The sequence below is a fragment of the Condylura cristata genome, unplaced genomic scaffold (genome assembly GCF_000260355.1).
Source record: "Condylura cristata isolate star-nosed mole 26May11 unplaced genomic scaffold, ConCri1.0 scaffold00017, whole genome shotgun sequence".
In the NCBI taxonomy this organism is placed as follows: domain Eukaryota; kingdom Metazoa; phylum Chordata; class Mammalia; order Eulipotyphla; family Talpidae; genus Condylura; species Condylura cristata.
In genome coordinates, this window is record NW_004567118.1 from 7,394,560 (window position 1) to 7,414,689 (window position 20,130).

Consider the following 20,130-nt stretch of genomic DNA (forward strand, 5'->3'; position numbering starts at 1 on the left):
CATTTTACAGGGGTGGAGTGGGGAATGGGATCAAAAACAGCAGGGGGAGGGAAGTGCACTGGACTATGGTGATGGCACACGGGTGATTTGGTGATGGGAAACCCACGGGGATTACAACTGAGATGGAAAAAGATACAAAATGATGTAAAAATAAACTATTATATTATTTAATAAAAAAAAAAATACAGCTGAACTGATGAAAAAATCAGAACTAATCCCAATTCTATACTCTCAGGAAATAGACAGCAATTAGAATGCCAAGTCTCAGACTTAAAGGAATCCCGACTTTGGTCTCGCTCTGCCTCTTGCAAGACTGCACTGCCCTGCCTGCCAACATACCACAGCTTCTTCCTCTCCACAGTCTTGAAAATCTATCCCTTCTTCCAGGAAGAGTTCTTGTACTGACTCAGAGGAGCAATCTTTATTCAACCCCACTTGTAGGATAAAATTCCCCTCACTTTCCACACAGAGAACATACTTTGCCTAGGTTGCAAATATTGGCTTTATCTGGGTTTATCTCACACGTATTCCTTATTCTCTGTGCTCTGTTTACCCACGTGCGTTGTTAGCGTGCCCTTGACAGGGCTACCTCCCGGGCTGCTGTGAGAATGCAGTCAGATGTTGCAGGCAGGCGTGCTTTGTAAGGCAGGCGCATTACTATCAGGAGGGCTTGGCGCTCTCCCTCTCAGCCCGTGGAAAGGCAAGGTGTACAGTCAGAAAGCCTGGGTTTTGATGGGGATCCAGTTGTGTGGCCCAAGGCAAGAGACAGCATTTTCTTATTTTATTTCTTCCCCCAACCACCTGGACACTGTTTCTGGTGACGGGTGGAGACACACAGGTTCTCCACCAAGGCGCACTGGCCTCAGCCCCAGAGAGGGCTGAGAGGGATGGCTTTGACGACAGTGAGGAATCAGTAACAGTCTAGGGGCAGAGTTCCTAAAAATGATACATCAGAGTCCATGTAAATGGTGGTTCTCATTACTGGTACAATCAAAGGGAATAGATGGTTAATACAGGGTCTCAAACTGATGAGGGGTGGCAAGGGAATGGGGACATCCTACCGCCACCCCTCCCGTGCTGGTCCTGCTGCCTCAGCCTCCCCCACTTACCTTTGTCATTGGGGACCGATGCCAGGTCCCCCACTGCCCCCCGGTGCTCCTCGCGGCTGGCCTGGCCAGAAGGCTGAGGAGATGCCAGGGACACGGAGGGAGAGCTGGCAAGGTTGCCCGGCTCCAGGAGGAGGAGGGGGTGATCGCAGCTGCCACTCTGGGGAGGAGCTGGGGCGCGGTGCCCATCGGGGATCTCAAGGATCTGCCGGCAAGAGGGTGGGTCAGCGGCAGAGCTGCCGTGACCCCAGCACCCTGCTCTCACCATGGCTCCCGTCCTCTACTACTAACACACAGCAACGACAGCTACCATCTCCTGAAGTTCTACTTTTCCTGGTCGCCCCCCAAGCCTAAACACCCCGCCCCGCTTCCCACAGCACTTCCCCCTCCTCCCTCATGACACCTGCAGCCCAATTTTCCGTGACATATTTATTTGTGTCAGCTCATCGGAATGCTGCCCCCAGCAGGAAGCCTCCTGAGGGCAGGAACTGCCTGCGCCTGGCTCTGGGAACACAAAGATGAATAACATGGGTGGGGGGAAAGGGCAGGCCAGCAGGACACCGTGACGCTGGAGATCACTCTGGACAAGGCCATAGGTGACCATGAAGTAATACCCATCTCCCCCGTATCATTCAGTGCACCCACAGCTCACCAAGCTGTGTGTGTGTATTTGGATGTGTATAAATCCCACAGAAAGCAAATTAAAAGTCAACCAGCAAGAAACTCATAAACCAAGGAGGATATCCAGTAGAACTGTCCTGACACTGCCCGCCGGCTCTTTCCTGGTTGTACTGTGTCAGTGTGAAAATGTGCCTGAGACTGCAGAAAAGGTAGCAAAGAATTCTGCCTGCGAGTGAGGAGGGGGAGAAGGTACACAGTGGCAACTGGCAGGAAGGCGGGAAGCTGTGCCCAGGGGGAATAGGAGGGAAGAGCTGGGACGGCACAGGCCGCAGGCGGCAAGAACCGCGACGGTGACGAGACCCAGGGAATAGGGAGCTGTGCTTTGGCTAAAGGATGATGCCTAGCCCATTCCTCTCAGTGGGGGCCCCGCTCTCTGCCTACCCCGGCTCCTTCTCTATTCAGCCCACAAAGCTCCCGCCAAAGGCCCCACCCAGCTCTGTTGGTCCATGGCTAAGCACAGCAGAGTCAAATAAACTTCATTTATGTTCCCTCTATGGCTTGGTGTTGGCTTATGGCCCTGTGGCTCACGCGGGCTATGGGCTCCCAGACAGCGAGCCCCAGTGCTCTCGTCCAGACTCAGTGGACACTGACTGCCCCAGGGCATGGCCCCCACTCACCCGCAGCAGCTCTTCTTCCCCCTGCTCCTTCACAAACACCTCCTCCAGCTCTTGGTTGAGCCCCTCCAGGCTGCGGTGCATGCAGGGGCTGAGTCGCAGGACAGGGGACCCTGAGGAGAAGCTGGGAGGGGATGCCTGAGGAAGAGGTAAATGAAACCATCACTGATCCCCAGAAGCCCACCAAGCCCCACCACGTCAACAGTACTGACCAGGGAGTCACGGTCATGTCTGCACAGCAGAACCAAGCAAATGAAGGAAGATGTGGGGGCAGTGACTGGCTGCACTGTGTCCGCCCACTCGGGTTTTCCCCAGAAGTCCGAGCTTTAAGTGGTCTAGGCGGTGCATGGGCATCACTGCCTCGACTGCAAGGCAGTGCAGAGGAAAAGAGAAATGTGGGAATAGCAAGACAGCAAGTCCAAGTGTGCACTGAAACCTCACCCAGGTACCCATGAAGCCTGCAACGTGGGCTCGGCAGCAGCAGACAGAGGATCTGCCCACATGAGAGATCTTCCCCCAACAGAGGATGACAAAGGGGAGACACGCGGGGGGGGAGCATACCCTCACAGTGCCCCGCACAGCATGGGCCCCTGGCAGCGGGGAGCCCCGCTCCTTCTCTTTCCCACCGCGGCTCAGCTTGGTCCTCTGCAGTTGTTGCTTCAACTTGGTGATCTGGCAGCCCGGCGAGAAGGAAGGAGAGGCAGGTAAGGCACAGTACACGTGCGCTGGGTCGCGCCCCCCAGGGGTGGCTGCTGCCAGAGGCCCGTGAAAATATGTGACGGGAGGGTGGGAGAAGATCTTCTGGTTCAAAGTAGCTCCGTGGTATTAAAAACTGGTGACAGGCTCACCGAGCAAGCTGGATACCTTATTCACTAGATCATTTGATTTCCTGAATTGCCCTGTACTGCACAGATGGGCCAGTTTCCTAAAGCTTAAAGAACATGGAGACTGTTTTTGTCTCTCACAGATTCTCAAGGTGTGGAACACTATTAATAGAAATGGGAAATGATATTTTTGAATCCCCTACTCAAAGCACATTCACAGTCATTTCAAAGGCCTTGGCACCAGGAAGGATGGGAAGTATTTCCCCCCATTTTAAAGTAGACAATTCAGAGTGAACCTTCTAGGAGGATATCACATTTCATCCTGCCCTCCATGCCCTGTATCAGTGATGGGTCGCGAACAATTTCAATGTTATCCCTAAAATAGATGTCATTCTGGTCCTATCTGCCCTCCTTTGGCAAAAGTTCAGGAGAACCTGAGCTACTTAAACGGGGGTCGAAACGCACTGCAAGCCGGGGGCAAGGCCACTGCTCACAGCCTTGTGCTCTGCCCACAGCCAAGAACGGTGCTCCAGAGCTGTGTGGGGTCACGCTGATCACTCTGACGGGCTGCGCTCAGTGGAAATACCTTGCTTTCTCTGAATGACACACTTTAAATACTTCCTATTTCCATTAGCCGTAAGCCTACAGCGCATACACCTCACATGTTCTCTATGCTCTTGCAACCAAGAGGACAAAGGCTATGCTCTCTCTACTGAAGGAGTCTGAGGCGGTGGCAGTCTCGGGCTGCTGCACGGCGGGCCTGACAGAGATGGCCTGGGACTTCTGAATTCCAGTCCACGGCTTTCTCTACACAACCTCAATGACTTGAGCCCTCCTGAGAGAGGCAGAGCCAGGAAATATGTTTGGGAACACATAATATTTTTGTCTTTAAAAAATAGGGCGGGGCCCTCCCTGGTGGCACAGTGGGTTAAAGCACAGCACTAAGAAGCTAAAGCCATTTCCGCATGAGTTCGATTCCCACCGGCCCCGGAGATGACCACATGGTGTAGCAGACCTCTCCTGACCCGCCCGCTGCTCCCCTCAGCAGTGTACTTCTTCCATCTGCCTGTTCTGCTCCCCACTCTGCCTCTGGCGAAGCCACTTGCCGCCCCTGAGCCTCTGGCTTGTACCCCACTTCTGTATGCACATATAAATAAATCTTAAAAAACAAAAAATAGGGCTGGGGGCCCTCCCTGGTGGTGCAATGGGCTAGGACGCAGCACTGCAAGCTGGCCACAGCCACTTCAGGGCAAGTTCTATCCCCAGCCCCAGAGCTGACCCACATGGCGTGACAGACCTCTCCTGACCTGCCCACTGCTCCCCTCAACAGTGTATCTCAGTATACCTGCCTGTTCTGCTTCCCATTCTATCTCTAGTGAATCCTCTCACCGCACCTGCACCTCTGGCCTATACTGGAGTTCTGTGTGCATAAATAAATAAATCTTAAAAAAAAAAAAAAAAAAAAAAACAAAACTAGGGCTGGATTACAAGAATGTCATGTGGGATGTCCGGCTCCCCAGGAGCACACACCTTGTCTTTCTCTAGTCTCTGAGCCGCTTATCTGGATCCCACCACGCACTTGGCTGCTGGACGGTACAGCATCCTGCCAAGCCCCTGCTGAGCACCTAAGCCCTGGCCTCCAGGAGGTGGGGTGAGGGGAGCCAGCTATGCAGAAGCCCGCTCATCAGGAAAAGGCTAGGTAGCAGCAGGTGAGACTGACGATGTGGTCTACTTCGGAGCAGATGCATCCATGGAGCTGGGAGGACAAGAGGCAGCTACCGGGCCAGGGAGTCCAAGCAGGCAGTTACCTCTTTGCGGTGGTCTGTACTGCCCCAGGATGCTGAGCGCTTGTGCGTACAGGAGCCGGCCCGCTCACCTTCCAGCTCTTGCCAGGACAGGGGGGTCTACAGGGAGAGACACCCAGAGAGTCAGGGGGGCTTCCCAGGCAGGCTCTGGAGAAGCAGAGGGGTGGCACACACAGGCTCCTCTGCGTTCTACTCATCAGCTCCTGTGCAACAGTCCATTGCCCTGCCAATCTGCACCCTCCAGAAACCTCCCTGATGGACCACAACACCAGCCTGCTTGTTGTTCTCTTACAACTTCTACATGTGCATCAGAGCTGCCATGACGCCAGGTGCTCCCCAACAGTGCCCAGCACTGCCCTATCCCAAGCAGGCCCCAAAAGTCCAGGTTCAGGGCACCATAGGAACTCTGGATTCTCTCATAATCCATGCACCCCCAACACAGGTCAGGGTCCTGGGGTCCAAAGATAACAAGGTACTAGACAGGACTCCATTAAGGAATCATTAGTTGGCAAAACAGAAAATAGGCCAACAGAGGCCCCCGGCCTCCATGGATGACTTCTGTGTGGTGCAGGGCCTCAAGCTTGTTCTGTGATTCCCCTACATACACAGAGTGAGTGCTGGGAATACCCAAAGTCCTTTGGGGTATTCAGGGGGACAGGCACTTTCAGAAAAGGGGGAGCCAGAATTCTAATTCAGCCCCGACTCCTGGGTGGCAGTCCCACTTCTTGACCCCACCCAACGGAGAAAGTTGTTGGCTCGGGAACAAGGCAGACAAGGATGAGGCGCCTCCCATTGCCCCCATCCCCACTTCCAGTCCAACGGAGGCTTGAGGGATGCTCCAGTGCAACCAGTTGCTCTCTAGCTTCTTTGCACAAGCTGCCAAAACCAGGAGGGCCTGGGGACATCTCCAGCGTGTCTGCTGACCTCCCCTGAGAGGTTGTTGCAAACAGAAGAGGAGGAGGATAAAGGGGGAAAAACCCAGCCACTCGCTACCCAACAGCTGTTCAGAAGAGCTGGGTGAGAGCAGCCTGAGCTGGGCGGGGGTGCATACTGCCTGTGTGACAGCTGCAGGGAGAGGAGCGCAGGGGCTCAGTCTCTTCCTCCTCCCAGCAGCCTGCCAGGCAGGACCTTTCCCGGGCTGTGCTTTGTCAGGATGAGACAGGCCCTCCTCACTTCCCTGATGCCAGCACCTCAAGGGGACTACCAGAGATCCATCCCCAGCCCCCTCCTTTAAGAAAAGGACAGAGAGCAAGGGCTTCAGCTCCGGGCCCACACCCCTGTGGTGTAGCTGGCCCTGGCAGTAGACAGAAAACAAGCAGCTGGCCTACCTCCAGATGCCCACGTTTTTCTAGACCGGGAGTTGGCAGACAGAGCCTCAACCACAGCCACCTAGGCCTGGCCACCACATCACGTGCCTCGCCCAGGGCTCTTGAGCAGCCATGAAGATCACCAGCTGAGCTAACCGAACCCTGAGTCCCACCAAGCCTGCTGTCCCTGCAAAGGTGACAGGCTACAGAAGAGGGTGACACTGGCTGCAGTGACGAGGCCCAGCGCCCTCCTCGAGAAGATGCTGTGTTTATAGGTGGGTGGTGAAAGCAGGAAAAAAGGCCACATTCAGGGTGCCACTAGTTCTGCTAACATCTCTTCAGACTCTAGCTGGATATATGAGGGGGTGAAGGAGAAAGGCAGGCTGGTGCTGGGGTTTAGAAACGATGTGAAAATTCGTGGCAGCGCAAAGCATCTTCTCCCTCGATCTGTTTTGCCCCCATTCCTCTGCTCAGCAGCATCTCCTGGCAACTACCACCTACTCTGGGAGCCGAGCTCTGCCTCAACGCCCACCTTGGCCACAGATATCACCGTGTTCCCTCCACCGCAGGGGCTCACCACACTGGGCTCTGACCCACTCAGGAAAACCTTGTTCCATCTCTTTTTTCTTTCCTAACCCCTTAGCCCCTAAGCTCAGTCTAAGTTGGCCCAGCTGCCCCGTCTCCACATCAGGGAGCCTTTCCTAACCTGCCTCCTCGTGCTCACTGCGGCTCTGCCCTGCGTCTCCTCCACACCATCCCACACCATTCGTGCGTCCAGCTAGCACTCCAGAGTCAGAGACTGGGGACACAACGGTGTGCAAATAACAAACTCTGTCCCTTTTGGGTCTACACACTTGGAGATACTGTTTAAACAGTGCTAAGTACAAAAGAGAAAAATACACGGATTGCTGCATGGGTGTGGGAAGACATGATATTAACTCTCAAGGAGGTCTTCAATGAGGTAATATCTGCATAAAAACAGGAAGGAGACAAGGAGCAGCCATGAGGCTATGGGAAGGGAGAAGGATCCAGAGGAGGGAGTAGCAAGTGCATGGGCTCTGAGGCAGTTGAGCTCATATGTTGAGAATGACAAGGAGGCCAGTCTGGCTGGACACAGGGAGTTAAGGGCACAGTAGTAGGAGGTGAGGTCAGTAGGAATGACAGATTGAAAAACGACCCCCCAAAGATACCAGATCCTAATCCCTGGAACCTGTAAATGTTACCTTGGATGATATAGTCTTTGCAGATGTGATTAAATTATGGATGCTAGATGGAAAAATTAGGTTGGATTATCTGGGTGGGCCCTAAATACCATTATGAGTATCCTTGGAGGAGGAGATTAGACACAGAGAAGATAAGGTGATGTGATGGCAGAGGCAAGAGATTGGAGAGGAGTGGCCATAAGCCAAGGAATGCTGGCAGCTACCCGAAGCTGAGGAGGCAAGGAATGGATCTCCCAGAGCGGCAACCCTGCCAATACCTTGCTCCTGGCCCTGTAAAACAGAATTGGCACTTCTGGCCTCCAGAACTGTGAGAAAACAAATTTCTACTGTTATAAGCCACTATATTTGAGGCACCTTGTTACAGCAGCCTTGGGAACCCAATGCAGTAGGTTCGCCAGTGTTTGAGGCTGTCTGTATGCCGGCCTTAAGCACACAGGTGCTTGAATTGGGAGTGCAGAGTGGGGACTATGTCCTGTCCTCATTTCCAGGGCCCCTGGGTTGATCAGTCCCTCCTCCATGTCTCACCATAGGGTTTAGGCCAGAGTCTCCTTGGAGCTTAGGAAAGTGCATTTCAGAGAGGTAACCCTCCAAGAAGTGGCCTTTCAGGCCACACCAGGAGTCAAGTTATGCGCATGTAAGAAGGCATTCCAGATGCTCCTTTAGAAGCAGGGTAGAGTCTGAGTTACGCAGGTTAAAGTCATGTTTGTCAAGGGAACTCATGCACTGGAGCAGATTTATTTTAACACCCGGCCCAGGGGGAGCAGCCGAGGGAGAGGCAGGGCTACTTACTGGCCATGAGTAGCATCAACCAACTGTGCAGATGATGCTCAGATGATACAAAACTGGATGTGGGTTAGACCAAGAAAGCATTGCCTGGGGTTTTGAGATCCCAGAGCAACATGTGGAAGGGTAACTGAGGGTGGGGGTGAAGGATACCAAGCTTTCCAAAGAGCAGTCTAACAGGAAGGCCATGGAGGGAAGAGGTGGAAACCCTCCAAGCTGGAACATGGGTATCTGACCCCCACCCACAGCTGGACTACAAAGCGGAAAGAGTCCTGGCCGGAACTGTACCCACAACTTTGGCAGAGCCCAGCTCAGCTCTGGAAACACATTACCTGCACAGACACAAAGAGCAGCACGATGCCCGGCCAGGTACAGATGGATGTAACTGAACTGAAATTCAGCAGGGACTTAGCCGCTCAGGACTCCGGGTAAACAAGGAGGCAGGAAAAGGCTCTGAGGGTGGGCTCTGGGAACTGCAGCCAGTTCCCAGCACTCTGGCTGCAGGTGGCCCAGGCTACTGTCTCTGGCCCTACAGTGACTAAGCAACTCTCAGATTTTCCATCATGGGCCAGTTTTCAAGTATTGTGTACAGTTGTCAAGCCATGTGCTTAATAACTGGTCCTGCTCATCAGGGTGGACAGCAGGCACACACCCGAGGGAAGGCTGCAGTGGACAGCCCACAGTGTGCATCACCACCAAGAGCCTAGGCAAGGGCTTAGGGAAAGGAGGGAGATGGCAACCCCCTACCCAGGTGGGGAAGAGCCACAGAAAGGAAGTCTTCCTCAAAAAAGTATGGCTGTGGCCCTGGGACATTCCATCAGGTCCGTCAAGGACTCAACTTAGCCAAAGGTAAGTTGGATCTAGAGAATAAGAGGGCATCATGGAGACTTCCTCACATACCTAGAGCACACAGAGCTAACAGGACGGAGGAGACGGGGCTGGAGGTGAGTAGAAAAACAGGTACCCATGGTCCCCGCTATCTGCAGGAGAAGGTGGGTGTTGGGGGAACTTTGCTCAAACAGCCACTTCAGCTGTGGTAAGACCACTTCCTCCTCCAGAAGTGCAAAGGCTCAAAGGTTTTGCACAGCTAGAGGACCTTGGGTGACCGCAACCACAGTGAGTGCTGCCATCAGCCACCCAGGCCTGGACCCAGTTGCCAGAAGAGCCAGCCCTCAACATTTGGGGGCCAGCTTTGCTTTACCGGCTAAACTGGGGAGAAGGTGGACCAGAGAGGGGACAATATACATTCAGGCAGAGAATCGTGACAAAGTCCTCCAAGAAACAAAGAATCCTCCAGAGATGGATCCACCTGGGAGTCGCCCTTGTCCACCCCAGCTGACCAGTCTGCATCTAGCTCCCACCACACCCCAGCGCTTCCTGCCCCCGCTGATTGCTGGAGATGGGGGCTCAGAGCATGCAGCAGCTCACAGCCCCCTTCCCTGCTTGCCACATTCATAGCTTCCCCTTCCTGGAACCAGTTTACATGCACACCCCCAGCCCTCCTTAGTCCCACTTAGCTGGGCAACCCACCTTTCACATCAGGCGTGGGGCACTGCCTGAGGGCTAACTGTGTGTCTTCTGCGTCTGCCTAGAGCTCAAAACCCAGCTGAGTCCAGCATGGGAGTACTGGGACTGCTGCTACCAGGCACATCGGAGAACTGAGAGCCTTTAGCCCATCTCCAGCCACATAAGGAAGTCTTGAGGACGCAGAATTCTGGCCTGGCGGCCCCGATCTGGCACTTGCTTGGAATGGCAGGGCCCTGGCTGGCGGCTCTCAGGTTTCAGAGAGGGAGCTGCTCAACGCAAACCTCAACGACGGCTGCGTCTGCACTGCACAGCATGCCAGGGGAATGCCAGGGCTGATGTGGTCTCTGAGCACACACTCTGCCTCCTAGGACGGGCCCTGGGCGGGGGTGGGATGGAGGAGGGGCGAGGAAGAGCGCCAGAGCGAGGCTGTCGGATGCTGTGGGTGTATTATACTGGTGCGGCTAGAGAAAGAGAGGCAGAGATGGAGGTAGGGGACGAAACAGCTCGCCTCTGGTTTGAAGGAGTTAGGGAAAGGGTGTGACTTCGTATATTTTTTACCTCTTAAAAGCTTTCAAGGACTCCCATAAGTCCTGCCTCCTTACCTTTCCCTCCGCCCTACTCCACTAGCCCTAGGATCTCTCCATTAACACCGCTCCCTGCTCGCTCATCTCCAGTCCTTTCCGGGCGAGCCACGGGCACGCAGCAGGGAAGCAACCCTCGGGCTGCTGGAATGTTATGCCAGTGTTGAGGAAGGGGGATGGTGCCAGGCCAGGAGGCTCAAGCAGGAATTTGAGGAGAGCCCAAAACCTAGAAGCAGAAAGTTCTCAGAGGCCAGGAATGAAAGAAAGACAGAGTGCGTATTTTCGTTTGGATGCCTTCATTGATCAGAGTCCTCCCACCTCCTGACTGCAGCCACAATATTGACAGGTTGCTATGAGTTCCTCGAGGGCTGGAGCCCATCCCGGGGAAAGAGGAAAGTTGCACGACTCGGTCTTGCCAGACCCATGGAGGCACATCACTGACCTCTGTCTGGCTGTGGCATGAAGCCCAGACTTGTTATATAAAAGATCTGGCCTGTAGCTAGAGCCTGAGAAAAACACAGCCGAGGGCCCAAGCCTCTAAATCTGGCCAGGGAACTTCTGAGGGAACCTTCCCTTGAATTGACAAAGATGAAGTTATCTGAGGAGTGGGCTCAGGAAGTGACAGAGACAGGGCTAGATGGGCTATCTGCCTGAGGAGGGTACAGTCATGAACTCACACTCAAAGCCACCTCAAGTCCTCACCTCCAGGAAGCCCTCCTTGACTAGATACCTTATTTGAATTAAACACTCCACTGAAGAGAGAGGGGTGGGTGCTTCAGGCCTGTGAGGAGGAGGCACACTGATCATGCTTGTCCCTTTCAAAAGATACAGGGCCCAACAGCATCCAGGGCGCCCTGGGAGAGGTGTTCTCTGCTAACTGGACTGTGTGCTCCCTTCATGTGGTCCAAGCATCTACAAAAGCCATCGAGTTGAACGCAGCCAATTCTTGCTGGTTCAAGGTGGGGTATTCCCACGAGAATTCCCCTCCTCTAAACCATGCCAGACATTTGGCTCCATCTCATCTTTTGGCTGTCTGTTCAGTGGCCTTCATGGAACCAGCATCCAGACTCACAGAGGCCAAATCCTGTCCTCATTTCCTCATTCTTCATTCTAACATGCCAAGAACAGTACTGGGCATTCAAACATTCAGTAATAACATTCGAAAGTGGATCTCATTCAAAAAAAAAAAAAAAAATCACAAGGATCGATGTGAAGAGGAGGCAGGGAAAAGCGGGCCCACAAAGCCCTTCCCAGCTGGCGCCCCGCCGATCAGCAGGCCGAGCAGAGCGCAGTCCCGCACTCCCAGCCCGCGGAGAGCTCTCCTGCCATGGCCCCCCTCCCCCCCCATGCCGACCCCTCCCAGCCAGTGTGCTCCCACCCACTCCTCTCACCTGAGTCCCTTTGTCCTCAAGTGGAACAGGAATGGGTTTAAACGGCATGAAAGGGGGAACATCTGACTCTTGGAAACTTAACTGCTAAGAATGTTGAAGTCCTAAGTCAGATCAAGAAATAACTTTTTACAAAAGTTCATCTGTAGGAGTTCTGATGCGAACTCTTGCTCCAGTTCACATCATTTATTCAAAAATGATTCACAGCTGACAAGTGGACTGGAAGATCTGTGGAGGTCCCTTCCAAGGTCAGGGTTCTCCATGAAAAGAGCGGAGTGCAGAAAAACAGTGAGGAGGGGACCTGGACACCACAGGACTCCACTGGAGCCAAAGAGCCCAGACGGCGCTGCCAAGGCCACAGGTCCACTCGCCACTATCCAAGAGCTTCCTGGGCCTATTGGTCCAGTGGGATCTAGCCTGGCTGCACACACTTTCTGGCCACCTCTTCAGTTGTCTAGGGAATGCAAACTCAACTGAATGTTGGCCTCAGTTTCATTTTAGCAAGGTAAATCTTACTTTTTTAAACCTGTCAGTATATTCCGAAGGCACAGTTTGCCTATCCACAGATGAATACGCCAAGCTAAACTGAAAAACCAAAACTGACTTCTCTTTTCCACCAGTCAGGTTTGTAGGTTTACAATGCAAAACAAGCTCATAGACAATAGATGCTGAAAAGCTACATGATAAATGCGAATAGCCGAGACCCAGGACAAAGTATGCCAATGGCTGAAAGGTGGTGAGTAAAGCAATGGCCTCCTCAGCCAGTCCGTCCCCCCATATCCTTACCCCATATCTGATTAGGAAAGTTTCATTACCTGGGTGGCCTTGTCATTGGTACAGCAGGTGAAGGCCCCATCAGCATCTCGCGGCCACTGGCCCAGAAGGTAGGAGCTGAGGATGGTGTCCAGGGAGAATGTCCGTCGGACCTGGGGTGGCTGAGGCCTGCACACTGACTTTTCTGGGGCCACGGCACATGGGACGCTAGCTGGAAGAGAGCACAGCCCGCACACCTTGACATCAGCATCATGGAGATGTGGTGACCAACCTTCTCTCTTCTAGGGCACCTCGCCTGACACATGTCCTCACTTGTATCCCCCTCCCCTTAAAGGAACTTGAAGCAGCCCCTGAGAGCACAGAAAGCCTGATCAGTGCTGTCCTGGCTTAGCCAGTGGCCTTATCACTAGAAACAACTGACACCATTTTCCTTTGGATGAGGGCTCCACTTCATACAGGTCTCTTCTTCCTGTTCCTAATGGACTATGAACTGTGATCTGCCAGTTCTTTTCCTGAGGGCAGGACCATTTCCCATAATTAAAGAGAGAACTAAAAGTGGACAAAACCCAAGTCTTCTTCCACTTTGTATCTCCTGCTAATCGTCCTCCCTCCAGTACCCACTGCAGAGCACCTATGCCCAGCACAAATTCAATCTAGTTAACTGAGAGTCTTCAAGACTAACCCTTCCAGATAGGTTAGCTCCAGGGAACCTAGGTGTCTGAGATAAAGAGAACATTGTTAACTGTTTTCAACTATCTAGGACTTTAAGAGATCTACCTTAGGAAAATATCCAAGCTTTTGATTTTCTCCTCTGTCTTTGATTTCTGTCTATATAAGACAAAAATAAAGCAAGTATAAATCCACTCATTTTATTTTTACCTTGGTTAAAGCTTTCTGGGAAAATTAAAAAGTTCAAACAATTGATAAAATGTAAGGTTCTGGAAACATCCGTAACTTTCAATCATCCGGGTTGACCCTGTTTTCCAAGGCCACAATGAAAATACTCTACTATCTTAAGATCGATAAAGAGGGGCCTTCCTGGTGATGCAAGTGGTTAAAGCACGGCACTAGGACGCTATCCATGGCCACTGCAGCACTAGTTCAATCCCTGGCCAGGGAGTTGACCCACATGGCACAGCAGACCTCTCCTGTCTTGCCCACTGCTCCCCTCAGCAGTGTACTTCAGTACATCAGCTTATGCTGTTCCCCACTCTCTCTCTGGTGAATCCTCTCACCCCTTGAACATCTGGCCTGTACCCCAGTTCTTGTATGCATAAGTAAATAAATCTTTAAAAAAATCAATAGAGTCTTTAGAGAGAGCAAAATGCCATCACATCTGTTGTGAGCCCTTGGCAATTCACATGTGTATCCCAGGGAATGCAGGTTTAAACTTAAAGAACTTTACACTAAAAAGACACTAACAGGCCAGCAGTTCTAGTATGTATTACACACACAAAAATTATATATATATATATATATATTTATATAAAAGAATGAAAAGCAGGGTCTTGGGAGAGATATTTGCACTCCCGTGTTCTCATAGCATTATATGCAAGAGTCAAAAGGTGGAAACAACCAAGTATACACCAACAGAAGAATGCATAGACAAAGTGTGGGCTATACCTACAAGAGATCAGTAATGTACAAAAAAATGAAATTGTGACATGTGCTACAGCACAGATGAAACTTCAAAACATTATACTAAGTAAAATAAACCTGATACAAAAGAAAACTATTGTATTTACATAATTTATTTTCATGTGATAGATTTAAATTAATTTACATAAAATAATTCACTTAGGCAAATTCATACAAGGTGGCAGAAAGATTACTGGGGACACAGGGGGAGAAGGGAATAGGGTGCTATTGTTTAATAGCACAGAGTTTCTACCTGGGATGAAAATGTTCTGGAAAACAAACAGTGGGAACAAACAGCTGTACAACATTGTAAAAGTACTTAATGCAACTGGACTGGAAACTGAAAGTGGTTAAATGGTAAATTTTATGTTGTGCAAACTTTACTAGCACAAAAAGAGACATCAGCAACACTATCCACATTGTCCAACTTCATGTTAAGTATTTACTTACATTTTACATAATGGTAACAATCAATATGAAATGTACTATATATTAACTCTGCTTTATTCTACTCATTTTATATAGCCTTATTCAAAAGTAAACAGCTACAGAGTTGTTGTTTTTAATGACTGCATAATATTCCTGACATACAATGATTGCTTAGCTACTCCCATATTATTTGACTTTTGAGGGGTTCCCCACTTCAGATTTGGACATCATAAATGGCTGCATAGACAACTTTTACTCTCAGTTTTTATCTAGTTCCTGGTATATTTCTAAGTCACCGCCCCCCTCATCAATTATGTAGTATGTACTCATTTAAAACAAATTAAAAATGACAGACATAGGCCTGCCTGGCAGAATGGTTTAAAGCACAGCACTATGAGGCAATCTACAGCCACTGCAGCATGCATTTGATCCCTTCCCAGGGAGCTGACCCACGTGGCTGGGCAGACCTCTCCTGTCTCGCCTGCTGCTCCCCTTAGCAGTGTATTTCAGTCATTTTGCCTATTCTGTTCCCCAATCTGTCTCTCATAAATCCTCTCACCACTCCCCACACTTCTCACCTGCACCCCAGTTCTTGTATGCATAAATATATCTTTAAAAAAATAAAACTGGCATTCATAAAAGTAGTAAGAGTAAATTGAGGTTAAGTCAAGAAATACATTATGTGAGCAAGATGAAAAAAAGATTCAGACCTCTCAACACCCATAATCACTAATAACACTCAGATCTATACTCTTGCAGCCTTGCCCTTTCCATATGTACATGCTTTACATACACATTTAATGATCACAAGTTGTCTGAATGTGTTTTATGTACGCACTGACACATACTTTTAAATGATCTCAACACTTCGGTTAAAGCTTTTCAAAAGTTTTCTTTCAAAGATGGTTGTCAAAGGTTCTTGCTCCAGGCCACTTACCTTTCCCCTGCATTTTACTCCCTTTTCAAGGTCTCTGTCATACCATTTTCCACCCACATCCTGGACCTTTCCTCTCTCTCTTGGGACTTCACACTTGTGCCTGCGATTGAAATCGGACCCATCTGCCAGGGCCAGTTAACTGCTTCTGCCTCCACCTCCACAAGGCCTTCTGGATTACCTAGAAGGAACATCTCAGAATTTTCTGAGTTTTTTCTGTACTTTGTACTCTCCTAGTACTTACCACCCTCTTTTTCTTGGATTACGGAAATTTGTTAAGTCCTAGATAATAAGCAACTAGAGGCCAAGAACAGTCTCTAACTTATCTTTGTACCCCTCCCCAGTGCCTTGAGCATCAGCTAGAGTTTGGCAGGCTCCTAAATATCTGACTAAAATCTAGAATATCTTTATCATCGGGTCTATTCAAATTCTACCACGGGCTCTAACTTTGTCTTGTTGTATATTCAGGCTCAGCCTGCTCTACTGGGGAAAAGCCCCAGAGCTGCCTGTCTCTTTTTCTCTGAGACTCAGGAGCACCCAACCCCTTTTTTTCCCTCCCTGTAACTGATGTGTAATAAATTAATATGATAGGTATGCTGGGTTCAAGTTCTGACTTCATCTCCTATGTTAGCTTTTCAATTACATACGTTCCCACTCAGGGCTTAAGATTAAAAGTAGGTAATCTGGGGCCTCCTTTGTGGCGCAGCAGTTAAGTCTCAACACTATCAAACAACCACCAGCCACTATGGCATGAATTCTATCCCTGGCCAGGGAGCTGACCCAAATGGCGCGGCAGACCTCTCCTGACCCGCCCGCTGCTCCCCTCAGCAGTGTACTTCGACTGATCTGCCTGTTCTGCCCCACCCCTCTCGTCTCTGGTAAATCCTCTCACCCTCTGGCAACACTGCCTTATAGCCCAGTTCTGGTATGCATAAATAAGAAAAATAAATCTTAAAAAGTTGATAACCTGGCTAGCTCTTAGAGCTTCTGACCCACCTAAGGGCATGGTGGCAAGGTCAGAACACAAAATACTGTCCTGCAGCCCTCCACAGCTATCCCGAAGAGCCCTGGGAGGAGCAGGGGCTCTGGAAAGCAATTCTACAGGGTTCCATGATAGAGAGGCCAAGGTGCAAGTGGCCTTGAAGAGCAGATGAAGAGCCTGACACTAGGGCCAGATGCCATGGTCCTACTGGCTGCTTCCGCACTGCTCCCAGGAACAGGGCTGGTGCCAGGGATGGGAAAGAAGTGATGGAGAGAATACTCTTGGCGCCACCTCTCCAAGCCCTTCAGCAGAAGTCGCTGCAAAAATCTCCTCTAGCCTTACCGAGACCCTAAGCACACGTGTGCTTGTGTTTCTATTTTCAAGTTCCGGGTCATGCCTACTAAGTAAGAACTTTTGGTATGTGTAATCTTTTACTCTCCTGTCTGCCACAGCAGGGACCAGGATGAGGAGACTGAGGCCCACTCTTCCCCACTGGATTTGGTCACCCCACAAGTCAGTCAGTGCCCAGGACTCAGGGCCGTCTTGCATCAGGAAGACACCCTGAATTTGCTGAACACCCAGAGGGAGGAAAGACAGCCTCTCAGCTCCTCTTCAAGAAAGGGGACTAAGGAGGGAGATGGCAGCCTGACTTGAGTATCTGCAATAACCTTTTTTGTTTGTTTTTTGGGTTTGTTTGTGTTTAAAGAATCTTTGGATCCTGGGGTAAAGCATTCTACTATCTCCCAGAGATAATTTAAACCACACCCACCTAATGCCAGTCCCACTGCCCTTCATCTTCCACCCCAATCAATGGACTACAAAAGGAGACAATCTGAAGAGGAGCCATCAGAAGTGGTATGTTACTCCCAGTGTTCCCAGAGCAGGGGTGGACTCAGAATTCTGGAATTTGGTGTAAGAATCCAATCCACCCATTTTGGTCAACTCTACATGCTTTCTGGCCACCTCTGACCAAAGTTATTCACAAAGATTCTGAGGATTTCATGGGTCTTTACTTGCTCCTCTGTAAACAAAAATAGAAGACAAATTTTTTTTAAAAAGGGGGGGAAGAGGAGGGAGAGATGGGAATGGAGGAAAACCAAGCACCTCCAGAGAAGAGTCCCTCTTCTCTGCCAGACCTGCATATTTCACTGAATCTCAGTCTAACTGAGAGTTTGCCTCAGTTTCTATTCCTTAAGTGAGACAGCTGGGCCTCAGCTTTACTTGTCCAGTGACCACATCCTTATGGAGGGTTCTGGCACAGTTCCTTGGCAGACACAAAATGACAGAATTGCCTTCTGTCTCAGAGCTCTTAACAAAACCCCATTTCTTGGCATGCCTGGATCTTTCTGAGACTAAAACACCATGTTTCTCTCATGCCCAGAAAACAAGAGGCTAGATTTTGATATGGAAAAAAAATCTGCCACTTATTTCATAAACCCTTGCCCCAAATGGTTAGTTGAGCACCTGCTAATTTGGGTACCAAAACTGATGAAGGGCTAACTGAATGCCTCAAGTCCTCCCCACCCAGAAAAAAGGAAAACCCAAACCAGAGGTTCAAGTTTGGTGCCATCCTTGACGGGGCTGCAGGTTGCAGCAGTATGCTCCCCCAATATCTGAGGGATGTGAGGAATCTAGTTCTGTCTCTGGCCAGCACTGCATAGCCTCACTGGGTCTGGCTCCCTCCTGGCCACCAGAAGCGCAACCCTGGGCTAAGTTACCTCCTAGGGTGAAGAAGAGAAGATGCAAGTATGCTTTAAATTCTTCAGCAGAGGGCCCTCCCTGGTGACATAATGGGTTAAACCACAGCACAGCACAGTGGCTATCCATAGCCAATGCAGCTCAAGTTCAATCCTAGCCAGGGAGGTGACCCACATGGCGCAGCAGACCTCTCCTGTCTTGCCTGCTGCTCCCCTCAGCAGTGTATTTCAGCACATATGCCTGTTCTTCTCCCTACTCTGTCTATGGTGAATCCTCTCACCTCACCCTACCCCCTGCACCTCTGGCTTGTACCCAGTTCTTGTATGTATAAATAAATCTTTAAAAATATATAAAGTCTTCAGCAGATAAATTCAATCCATTAATGTCACTTAATCCTCCTGTTCCCTCCACAACCCTTGAGGGTTGGAGGTACGGTAAAGGAGCCTAGAAAGAAGAGACTACCCAGAAAAGCATGCAGTGAATCCTCGTCACCAGCCCAACAGGCCTGTCCCCCTGGTTCTCCAGGAAGGCACATCTCGAGTGTCCGAGCTCCTTCCCTCACTAGTGACAGTCTAACTCGGACACCAATACCACCCAGCAAGATCTGCTAGGTGGGAACATCCCCCAAAAAGCTCACAAATAAGTGTCGTTGAAACAGGGGCTCCTGGGCTTATCCCTCAAGGGCACACCGGAAAGAGCTGGGGTGGCCACTGCCCTGCGATTGTGTGATTATGGTTAGGAGAAAAGGCTTCGAGAAGTCACAACGGTTGCTTGTGGTTAGAAGATGAACTGGTTTCATTTCTGGAAAGTACCACTCTCAGATTTGGGAGCAAGGGGGAGGGAAAAAAGGACAATTGGCTTCCCTATCTGACAAGGGGCACCCGTATCATGACAGGCTGTGACAAAGCAGCAGGCAGCCAGGACACGGGCTGGGTGGCCGCGGAGGGTGGAGTGTCCTGTTTACAACACTGAGGGGTATTATCGGCCCATCGCATGCAGCAGCCTCCACAGCCCAACCACCTGGCGAGGCGCCTGGCATGGGGCCAGCCCACTTCACCAGGCAGCTGAGCAGTGGCGGATGCTTTGGTTCTTGGGCAACGGCAAGTAGAAAAAGCAAAACAAAGCAGCACACACTGGAGATAAGAAGCCTTAGGTGCTATCTCCCAGGGCCACTCAGCCCTGCCTCCCAACTGCTGCATGTGTATGGCTTTGGGGAGAGGGGGCTGACTGAGGAAGGCCAGGGGTCCAGCGTCTGCCCGTCAGGGGGTAGTCAATAGGGCAGAAGGCACACAAGAGCAGACAAGACTCTGAGCAAACAGCGGCCAGTGGGGCCTGGCTCACCACAGTGGACAGGCTGATTTCACTTCTTCACTAAACAGATTCGGTGCGCCGCCGGGAACCTGGTCCATGATAAGCTCCAGGGAGGCAGGAAGAGTAGAAGGACGAGGGACTGTCGCCGAGATTGAAGTGGGGCGCTGATAGGCTGTGGGGTGAGGCTTAGCAGCTCATGAAGAGAAACCAGTCCCTGACCACAGGGTCCTGGGTGGGCATGGGGAGAAGGGGCTTCATTTATTTCATTATTATGCTTGTTTGGGACAACAGAGCAGAGAAGCCTGGGGGAAAAGATGAGGCTACTCTCCAACCATCCTCCACGGGTAAGAGGCCTAGGGCTCCCAAAATACCCGGGAAGGACTACAGAAGCAAGAAGGAAGCCAGCCAATGAGAGCTCACACATGGCAAAAACTCGACAACTAGCTGCTTCAACAAACAAGTGTGAGTCACTTTCTCACGTCCTTGGGCTTTGAAGCAGTATTAGCACTGGTCTTGCCTCCCCTC

At 50.8% G+C, this 20,130-nt stretch overlaps 1 protein-coding gene across 1 annotated transcript in view; it reads right to left on the reverse strand.

Annotated features, from left to right (window-relative positions):
- Nucleotides 1-20,130, reverse strand: part of FAM117A (family with sequence similarity 117, member A) — a 44,603-nt gene that overhangs the window by 4,931 nt on the left and 19,542 nt on the right. Inside the window, exons 2-6 of the mRNA XM_004684320.1 lie at nucleotides 12,655-12,824; nucleotides 5,034-5,129; nucleotides 2,963-3,073; nucleotides 2,405-2,539; nucleotides 1,110-1,311 (exon numbers count right to left, since the gene is read on the reverse strand). Of these exons, the coding sequence (XP_004684377.1) occupies nucleotides 1,110-1,311; nucleotides 2,405-2,539; nucleotides 2,963-3,073; nucleotides 5,034-5,129; nucleotides 12,655-12,824 (714 nt within the window). The remainder of the gene's footprint in view (nucleotides 1-1,109; nucleotides 1,312-2,404; nucleotides 2,540-2,962; nucleotides 3,074-5,033; nucleotides 5,130-12,654; nucleotides 12,825-20,130) is intronic.